This window comes from Phocoena sinus, chromosome 5 (assembly GCF_008692025.1).
Source record: "Phocoena sinus isolate mPhoSin1 chromosome 5, mPhoSin1.pri, whole genome shotgun sequence".
Classification (NCBI taxonomy): Eukaryota; Metazoa; Chordata; class Mammalia; order Artiodactyla; family Phocoenidae; genus Phocoena; species Phocoena sinus.
Window position 1 is genome coordinate 94,632,586 of NC_045767.1, and position 11,052 is coordinate 94,643,637.

Sequence of the window (11,052 nt, forward strand, 5' to 3'; positions counted from 1 at the left end):
AAACTCTATTACTGTATTTGTGGGTTTTCTGATTAATAGAGTAAGTATACTCTTATTATAGAGAACTTTAGAAACACTAATAAATATAAAAAAATAAATCACTCAGAGTCCTACTACTCAGATAACCAGTATTAATATTTTGGTGCTTCCCATTATCTTTTTCAATTGACAGAGAAAGAGAGACAGAGAAACAGAGGGAACATGTACACACATGATGTTATATAAAGTAAGCATTTCCCCATATTATTTAAAATCTTATATGAAAAGCATTTTAATGATTGAGCGATATTTCATCCTGTTGATGCTCTAATTTATGGAGTCAGTTCTTAGTTTTGGGGCATTTAACTTGCTTTCAGGTCCCCCTTAACCTTATCATTTACAATACTTTGGAGAAAATCTTTGAGCATAATTTAGTTTCCTCTATATTTCTAGAACTGACCTTCCTGAGTTAAAAGGTATGATATGGCTAAAGGTCTTAATTATGTCTTAGAAAGATGCCTTTCTGAGCAGAACAAACCAGAACAAGGAAATATGGTTGGAAAACTTGCTCTGGGCAAGAGCATTCCAGGGTCTTATTAACTGGCCTATGAATAAATTATTCCGTAACCTTCCATTAGAGCATTTTTCCTATTGGCTAACTGGAACTAATGTTGAGTGTTCATAATGGTATATGCTTCTGGAAAAATAGTAGAATTGCACTAGATTACTGTTCACATAAACCTCTCTCTTTTGTGTTATTAATGTATTTTCTTCTTTCTGAGAAAACAGTAAATTAAAATCTTACATTTAAAAAGAGTAAAAAGTTTTAAATAATTATGGTAAATATCAATACTAGTGATTCTCAAACATTATCCTGCATCCAAATTACCTGGAGGGCTTGCAGGCACAAATTGCTTGGCACCAGTCAGCATCTGGGGTGGGCCTTGAAAATTTACATTTCTAATAAGTTCCTGTTGCCAAACCCAGTTCGTGCACCTGGTGCATAGTGAGGCCAAACAAACCAAAATGTTGGAGTTTGGAGCAGAGAAAGGTTTATTTCAAGGGCCGAACAATGAGAATGGGCTGCTGGTGCTCAAAAAGCCTGAACTCTCCCAAGGTTTTTAGGGAAGAGTTTTTTTAGGCAAAATGTCGGGGGAGGACTGAAAGGTGAGTGACCTTCCCCTGATTGGTTGGTGATGAGGTAACGGGATGATGTTCCACAAAACTCAGTCATTAGCCTTCGGGTTCCAACCTGTCTGGGATCCAGAGCTTGTGCTCTGACTGAAGTTACCATCCTCTACCTGGGTGGGATAGTTCCTGGAGAACTATCAGGTTATGTATAGCCCTTGAGGAGGAACCGGTACCCTGCCCCATCGCTGCCCTTTTTCTTGACTGCCTATCCTTTATTTCTGCATTCCTTCACTCTTCTGTTTGCATCTGCCCTCTGGAACTCAGGGAACATCTAGGAGGCTAAACCTTTTTCCTACAAACAAGGAAGTGGAGGACAAGGAAAGGGTCCTGCTCAGTTTCATTCGCAGGTGATGATGTTGCTGGTTCAAAAGACTGTATTTTGAGAACCACTGATACTTACTAATGGATCTTTAAACCCTGGATAAAAAAATCTCTGGCTTTCGTATCAGCATTAGTTTTTTTTCAAATTTGACAGGTAATTCTTGTGCAGCAAGGCTGAGAATCACTGGTGTATGCAATTAGCCAAGTTATAAGAGGTGAAAAATGTTTAATAAAAGTCAAGATTTTAAAAGACTGAGATGAAAAAAAAGATAATGCACTGAATTTAAGAGCCAGGACTAGTTTCTAGCTTCCTGGTCTATCCCTATGTGTAAACAATTTAAATTCCTATGGGAAAACAATTCAAAATCTGGCATCTTCCGTAAAACAAGGACATCATAAGGTGATCATCAATGTACTTTCTAACAAAAATTTTATGACACAGCTTTTGTAGTTGGCATTTCATGTTGTTAGAAATGATGAGATAAAACATTATTAATTAACATTACTAATATAAACACACGTAAACATAAGTTTAATGGTATTACTTATCATCTTGTTAAAGACCAGAGGCTTATGGTGGGATGGGGAGACCTACTCAATAGTGACTTTTTTTAATAGCAAGTAGTAATCGCAGTGTCCAGTAGGTGGCAATAGTAACCTTTCATACAACTTTTAAATAGTTGTGTACTTATTGGTAAATATTTGTTTTCTCATTTGACTATACAAATAAAATAGCAAAAATACTTTATAGACCCCTGGAGCTTTGTTTATTTATTTATTTTTTGTTCTGTTTTGGGCATGTTACAGAGGTTGCTTTAGTTGTCACTCTGCAATAATGCATTTTTAGAATTTAAAGAATTCGTTTCTGTTTTAACTTTTATTATAGAATTTTTTCAGATATACAGAAAAAAAGAACACCCATTTACTTACCACCCAGCTTCAGCAATTATCAACATTATGCTCTTGTTCTAGGTACATCTATCCCTTCCATCTACCTACCACTCCCTAGCTCGTCCTCATCCTTGCTAGAGTAATTAAAAGCAAATCCCTATAAAGAGTTTTAAGAATAATCAAGCTATAATTACAAGAAAATTTTAGGTCCATTTTTCAGAACCCAATGTTTTTGTGTTCTCCTCTGGCCATTGAGGGCATTTAGGTTCTTTGGATTGTATTTTTCATGTAATAATGGGCAAAACACCTATTTCTAGTGCTTTGAGAACTTAAGAGTACATAGTAACAGAACTAGCCGCAAAAGGTTGTACTCAATACTTTAAAAAATAAGAAGGAAGAAATTGGTATCTTCACTTAAATTTTTGTTTTTGAATCAAAATATGAAATTAGAAATGTAACTATTATAAGGGATAGGTTGAAATAATAGTTTTCATTCTGAAGGTATTCAAAGGAACAAAAAGTTTTACTGTATTGCTTTATTTTAAAAAATAGAAGGACATTAAATAAATTGGGCAAGTAGAGAAAGAAAGAACACAATCAAAAATTTAAAGAAAACAATGACCCAGAATTCCTTAAATAACTGCTTAACATTTTGTATACTTCCTTTTTTTCTTCTTCACATGGGGAGGTCTCCTTTTTCTCCCTGAAATAACATGGTTGTGATCATGTTGGGTATAGGGTAGGAAGGGAGATGTCTTGGCTTTGGCCGTTTCCCACATCTCCAGCTCTTTAGTCACTTTTATTTGAAAAAAGCCAACCAAAAGCAATTTTCAAGTATTTGCTAAATGAAAGGTTTAACACTTCCTATATCTTGTCATATGTTGCATAAAACTTTATAGTATTGTTTCCTAAGTTGGTAATTACTTTAATTAAAATTAATTTATGTAAATTTTAAGTTGAATAACCCAGTGTTTCCCAAAGGGCAATAAGTGTACCAAGGAAGACAAAGAAATGAATTTTGATGGTAAGTGAGCCACATCTTTAAGAGTTTAGTATGTTTTACTATATAATAGGAAAATATAACTTGCACATAAATGACCATGACTTCATGGGCATTGTTGCCTAGGATGATTATTTGTAAAGTCTATTTAAAAATATTGTGTAAATTATGTAAATATATAAACTATATAAACTGCTTTCCAAAGTAGTTATACAATTTTACATTTCCTCCAGTAGTGCATAAGGGTTCCAGTCTCTCCACATCCTTGCCAACACTTGGAATTGTCTGTCTTTTTTATTATAGCCATTCTAGTGAGTGTGTAGTAGTCATATATGTTTTAATTTGAAAATAAATTATTTTGCTGAGAAAGTGTTTGGGGATAAATGATAGAGTTTTAAATTTGTGCCATTTAGAAGATGGAGTATATTTATACTATGAAGCTCCAGAAGTAGAGGTAGGACTAATGTAGACTTTATAGGGAAGCAAATTCTGGCAAAAAGCTAGGCAAAAGTTAAATACTAATGACTTTCTTGCAAAGTTGTAGTAACCTTTTTTTTTTTTTTTTTAAACATCTTTATTGGGGCACAATTGCTCCACAATGGTGTGTCAGTTTCTGCTCTACAACAAAGCGAATCAGCTATACACACACACGTTCCCACATGTCTTCCCTCTTGCGTCTCCCTCCCTCCCACTCTCCCCATCCCACCCCTCCAGGCCGTCACAAAGCACCGAGCTAATATCCCTGTGCCTTGCGGCTGCTTCCCCGCAGCTATCTACCTTACTACGTTTGTTAGTGTGTATATGTCCATGACTCTCTCTCGCCCTGTCAAAACTCACCCTTCCCCCTCCCCATATCCTTAAGTCCGTTCTCCAGTAGGTCTGCGTCTTTATTCCTATCTTTGTAGTAACCTTTTTATTGAATATGTTTACATCCAGCTGTTTCAGTGTTTCCTCAGTTACAGTCAACAGAAATTAACCAGAGAAAAAATGTAATGTAAGGATATGTAGTGATTCACAGAATCTAAGGAAAAGTGAAACAACTGGTACTTGGAAAGGATAGGAAGCAGTGCAGCTTAAGGGATCTAAGTAGCAGGAACCAATGGACAGCTTCTTTAGAGAGCTACTGTCAAGGTGAATTTGTTTTCTGACCTTGTGTCATGTCACTCTACTCCAGATTTAAATTTTAAGGAGAAAGAGTCTGTTTGGCCTAGTTTAGTTTACACGCCCACTCCTTGGTCAGGAGAAGGCAGAATTGATAATCTCACCAAAACTGCATGCAGTAGGGTAGAAGAAATTGCCCAGGGGCAATATTGAAATGCCTTTATCAAAAGAAGGGGCTCACTGGGTGCTGGGCAGGCAAGACCAATAGATGCCCACTATACCACGTCACTATCTCTGATGAATGACTAGGAAGAATTAATAGCAATGATAGGAGAGTCAACAAATCTCTAAGGGTCATTCATTCCTTGAATATTTATTAAATGTCTCTTCCTATGATTTCTATGAAATCAATGTATTTCTTTGAGTAAAAACATTTACTTTGTTACTCAAAGTATTTTTACATACATAGCAAATATTCTTTGAATGCAAAAAAAATCTTGCCCATTTATTTTTTGGAGGGGAGAAATGTCAATTTCATTTTATTAAACATAAATAGGAACACATAAACAGATTCCCATGGTAAAAAGTTTAAGTCAGATATAGCAAAACTTCTATGATTCTCCCAATCAGCCTCCCTTGTGGCTCCATGTGGATCTCCTATACTTGTACAAATTATGTTCCTACATTTACAGTTAATTGCCTGTTGACATATGTAGGTTTTTCATATTTAAAAATAGATAGTATTAGCAAGTACTTCTTTAAGGTAGATTGCTAAAATAGTATAGTGGTTAACAGCACAGACCCTAGAGACAAACTATAAGGATTCAAGTTCTAGCTCTCCTGTGTAGCTGTATATTGTTGGTATTGCCCAGTAATTTTAAGGAAACTTTTTATTGAATTACAGCACAAATTCATAACTGTGAACAGCTTGATGAATTTTCCTAAAGTGAACATGTACCTAGCATATAGGTCAAGAAGTAGATAATACCAGTACCCCAGAAACCCCTTTGTTCCCTCCTTGAAAAGTACTCCTCTTCAAGGTAACCACTATCATGACTTCTAAGAACATGTATTTGTTATTCCTCTTTTTGAACTTTATGTAAATGGAATAATAATTACCATATGCATTTTTGGGGGGAGGCCCAGGTTCACTCAGTATGTTTATGAAACTCATCCATGTTGTATGTATTTATATTTTATTAATTCTCATTGCTGTTTTAATATTCCATTGTGTGAATATATCACAATTTATCCATTCTACTGTTGATGGACATGTGGATTCTTTACAGTTTGAGGTATTACAAATAATGCTATTCTGAACATTCTTATACAGTTTTTTTAGGGGAGGTTTTAGGGATTTTACAAATAATGCTATTTATTAACATTCTTGTTCACTTCTTTTGGTGAACATATGTATGCATTTCCCTTAGATATATACCTAAGAGCGGAATTGCTGGATCATAAGTTAGGTATATGTTCATTTATAGTAGATAATGCTTCACAGTCTTCCAAAGTAGTTGTACCAATATAACTTCCAACGGTGTGTGAGAGTTCCCACTGATCTATATCCTTGCCGATAATTGGCTTATCTTTTTCATTTTAACCATTTTGCTGAACGTGACGTGGTCCAGTAATTTTTGAAGAATGTAAAAATCCCATTAGTGGGGAAGACAGAATGTAGGGTGTCACTCCCCAGTGATTGAAGTTGGCTCTGAGGTCGGGCAAGGCCCGGGCTGGGCAGACCTGCCCTAGGGGTGAGGGGTTGCTGGCATGTCAGCACTCCTGCCCTTCTTCATTACCCTCTCTCTGTATTGGGGCCCACATGCCCTTTGGAAAAAGGGATCACCTGAGAAGCGCAATACAAGGGCTTGTCCCTTGCATCTGGGCTGGTGATCTGGGCAGAGGCTGGGACAGGAGCCACAAGAGTCAGATAGTTTTCCCAGGAGAGGCCCAGTGCCTCCCTCCTTCCAAGGGTCACCACCTTCCGGCTCCTCCTGCCTTGTGTCCCCTCAGGCCTTCCAGCCCCTTGTACCTTTACTGCTGTTTGATTAAAAGCCTGTTAAAAAAAAAAAAATTTATCAGGTGATCTAGAGTTTTATGGCATTTATAAAATAACTTTTTCTTTAAAAAATTAAAAGAGATGGAAGAAATCCATTATTCTCTGACTCCAACAAGTTCCTATCTTCTGGGGAAAGGATTAATTTGGTTTGGATTATCCTATGTAATAAAGGGCCCTCCATCAGACTCTAGAACCTGGTTTTGAGCATTACCCCTTTTTTATATCTAAATCCCATGTTTGGTAAAATTAGGGGTTTAAGGTTTTAAAATTATTGTTCCTGGTATATTATGCAATTTCAAATATTACTACTCTTACCCTAGACTGGAGACTGCAAATACCTGGCTCACATTCTGTCATCCCTTGTTTCCAATCAGGCAGACTATGACAGATGACGTGACTCACAGAATGTTCTCCCACTGATTTCTGTGTGGTCTCAGGTTTTTTTTTTCTCAGTACAGTGCTCCACGTAGTCACACTGTTGAATAGAAGTGTGATGGAAGATTAAAACACTCTTTTCATCCTGTACCTCAAGGTACAAGGTGATCAGCTGAGTCTTAAAATTTTCTTAAGTATTGCCATTGTTGGTTGGCCCTATATTATACTGAGAGAAATGTGACTCATTCTTAGAAAGCTGTCATTTAAATCTATTACTTAGTCATGCTAACTGAGGAGCTGGCTTACTTTTATTTTATTCTTGTTTAAAATTTTTTGTTTTCCTTTCTATTTTAATATTTAATTGATTTTTTTTTCTTTTGGACTGGGAAAAATTCTGAGAAGTTTGCTGCAGCTTCATAGGTCAAAGTAAGTTAGGGGAAATGACTTGAAAGAGGAGGAAAGATGATACAGATACAGGGTTACACGTGAATACTCACAGTTTGGGGGTTAGGGAGACCTTTAGAGGCCTCTGTGGTTTGGGAGTATATTGGTTATGGTATGATATATATTGATTATAGCTTGCCACTTGAAATTAAAATTAATTTATGGTAGTGAATTACAAAGTAGCATTTTTCAAAGCGACATGTTAGAGAATAAGTTGCTTCTTTAAAAATTTTGACTATGCTAAAATGATAAAGCTGATGATTAAAACCTAAGATGAAAGATAATTAAAACCTGAAAGGGATAAAGAAGGAAGGAAGGATGGATGAAAAATAAAAGAGTTTGGTGATATAGATGAAACCAGGAGATAAGTTTTAGCAGTAGTAGTTTATGCTAATGTCATATTCCCAGCTCCAACCCTTACTAAGTATGTTACTTTGAGCATTCACTTGCCTTGTGAGCCTCAATCGTTTTGACTATAACACAATCATAAGAAAGGTCACCTTTATTAACTCAAAGTGTTGTGAAAACTACTCAGGTAATGTAAATGAAATTATTTTATAAAATGAAGGTACAATCAACTGCTGTTATCATAAATACTAAGATAATATGTGAGCCTCAACATGTAAATAGCTCAAACTAGGTTAAAAAAAAAATTCTAGCTTTCCTTTTCTGCCCATAATGGAATAACATATACCAGACTTGCCCTCTACCTGTGAACAGCTAGAAAACTGGACAAAAATATTTGAAGCTACTGTTTGCTGACCTTGGAAAACATGCAATACGGGTGTGTGTTCTCTGGATGGAAACAAATAAGTTGTACAAAAGCCTCAGCATTCTGTCTGATGTCACTTTCCAGACCCTGCACAGGAAGAGGGAAACCAAGGAAAGCATGGCGGTCTCTTTATAGAAGTCACTGAGATCAGATTTGGGGGAGGCTGTGGCAGCTTCAATTTGTGAGGCATGACACCAGAGATGTAGGCGCTATGCAGGGAAGCTCCAGGACTCTGCAGGGGGGTTCATTGAGACTTCTGCTCTGTGCTAAGATGGACCTGCATAGATTGAAATGCCACAAGGCTAGACTAAACGCAATTATTGGGGAGCTTTAAGTTGAACAATTCCCAGAACTTATATGTGGCTGAGAGACATTTGAGTTTTGACCATCAGAGTGGCAAGACATAGTTGAAAATCCTGGGCATTCAGTAGATACCCCAGAATTGTGCCTTCAAATAGGGCTAAAAGAGCTCTAGAGTAGAGGCTACTCTGGACCACCAATAGCACTTTAAAAACAACCTCAAAAGGATCAAATTGACTGGCAAGGAAGTTAACTGCCTGCCAAATTCAACACTCTCTAAATGCAGAAAACAAAATCCAAAATTTTAAGAACATAACTTTTATGGTGTCTGGTACCCAATAAAAATTATGACATGCAAAAAGGAAGGAATATGTAAGGAAGAAAATCAGTCAATAGAAACTCAGAAATTATGGAGATGAATGAAGTAGTTGACAAGGGCTTTAAAACAACTATAGTAAATATGTACACGTATATAATGAAAAACATGAGCATAATGAGGAGAGAAATGGAAGACATTAAAGAAGGCAAAGGGAGCTTTAGAGCTGCAATGCAATTTGGAAATACAGTGTCTGAATGGAAAATTCACCAATGGATTAACACCTATAGCCACTGCAGAAGAAGCATGACTTAAAGATACTGCAATAGGAACTATACAAATTGAGGTACAGAATGAAAATAGTAATAAAAGGCCAGATCCTCAGTGATCTGAGGAATATTCAAAGTGATCTAATGTACGTGTAATTGGAGTATCTGAAAAGGGCAGGGGAGAGGAGCCAGAAAATATATATTTGAAGTAATAATGGTTTAATTTTTAACAAACAGGATGAAAACTATGATTTCTAAATCTAAGTAGATGAACTTCAAGCAGGATAATTGAAAGGAAAACCATTCTAAGGGATATCATATTCAATTTGTTGAGAACCAGTGGTAACATAAAACTCAAAAGCAGCCAGAGAGAAAAAGAAACATTAAATACAGGGGTACCAAGATAAGAATTACTGATTTCTTGTCAGAAATAATGCAAGCCAAATAGGGAATGGAATGATAACTTTAACATGCTTAAAAAAAAGTTAAAGTAGGGCTTCCCTGGTGGCGTAGTGGTTGAGAGTCCACCTGCCGATGCAGGGGACATGGGTTCGTGCCCTGGTCCAGGAAGATCCCACATGCCGCGGAGCGGCTAGGCCTGTGAGCCATGACCACTGAGCCTGCGCGTCTGGAGCCTGTGCTCCACAACAGGAGAGGCCAGAACAGTGAGAGGCCCATGTACCGCCAAAAAAAAAAAAAAAGTTAATGTAGAATTCTATGTCAAGTGAAAATATCCTTCAAAAATGAGAGAAGCATAAAGACTTTTTTGACAAATAAAACACAGAAAATTTATTTCCAGCAGACCTGAATTACAAGAAATGTTAAAGGAAGTCCTTCTAGAGGAAGAAAACTGATACCAGTATAAACCCAGTTCCATACAAATGAATGAAGAATGCCAGAAATGGAAAATTTGTGGGAAACTATGAAAAATGCTTTTCTGATTTTTATCCTTTCTTTTAAAAAAATTACCTTTTAAAAGCAAATGTAATAACAGTATGGTGGGGTTTATAACAGTTTGAAGTAAAATGTAGGAAAATAGCACAAAGGTTGGCATGGTTTATACTTGGCTTATTTCAGTTGTGTGCAGCTTTCTGTGTTCATCTAGTATTTTTAGTGGATGAAATCACATGTAAAATCAAAAGTCAAGTTAATACTAAAAATTTTTTTTATCGTATTAAAACAAGTTTGCATTTTTGAAAACATTGTAGTAGAACTGATTGTATAGTTCACCTAGTATGACAAAAGTTTGCACCCATGTTACCGTGGTGAAAATGAAGATACAGAAAACTTCCATCACCCCCAAAAGTTTACTTATACACTTTGTACTGATTCTTGCCTTCAGCTCCAAGCAACAGTAGGTTTGTGTTCTGTCACTATAGTTTTGCTTGCTGTAGAATTTCATATGGATGGATCATACACTGTTATATATATGTTTTAATATTTTAAAATTCATCCACATTGCTGCATGTATCAAATAGATCATTCTTTTCTATTGCTGAAATATATTCCATTGTATAGATATGCCAAATGTATTTATCCATTCATTCACCTGTTGATAGGTATTTGTGTTGTTTCCAGTTTGTGGCTATTATGAATAAAACTTCTCTGAACGTTAAAGTACAAGCTTTTTTTGGTGGACATTTGCTTTCTTCTCCCTTGGATTAATAATGGAACTGCTAGGTCATATGGTGACAGCTTTCATAAGAAACAACCAAATAGGTCTCCAAAGTGTTTGTACTATTTTATACCCCCAACAGCAATGTCTGAAAGTTGAAATTGCTTCATATCCTTGGGAAAAGTTGGATTTTTAATGTTTAATTTTAGCTATTCTAGTGGGTGTGTAGTGATATTTCATTGTGATTTTAACTTGCATTTCCCTAGTGACTAATGATGCTAAGCATCTTTTTATGTACTAATTAACTGTTCTTCTATCTCCTTTGGTAATTACTACAAAGTGTCTATTCAAATCTTCTGATCTTTTGAAAAGTTGGATTGTTTGTCTTCTTATTGAATTGTAAGGTTACTTTATATTAT

General features: G+C 36.0%; 1 protein-coding gene across 1 annotated transcript in view; it reads left to right on the forward strand.

Moving 5' to 3' along the window:
• MRPL1 (mitochondrial ribosomal protein L1) overlaps nucleotides 1–10,632 on the forward strand; it is a 101,375-nt gene extending 90,743 nt beyond the window's left edge. The window contains exons 10-12 of the mRNA XM_032633763.1: nucleotides 173–226; nucleotides 3,364–3,406; nucleotides 9,821–10,632. Coding sequence (XP_032489654.1) covers nucleotides 173–225 — 53 coding nt within the window. The 3' untranslated portion in view covers nucleotide 226; nucleotides 3,364–3,406; nucleotides 9,821–10,632. The remainder of the gene's footprint in view (nucleotides 1–172; nucleotides 227–3,363; nucleotides 3,407–9,820) is intronic.
• Nucleotides 10,633–11,052: the final 420 nt, after the last annotated feature.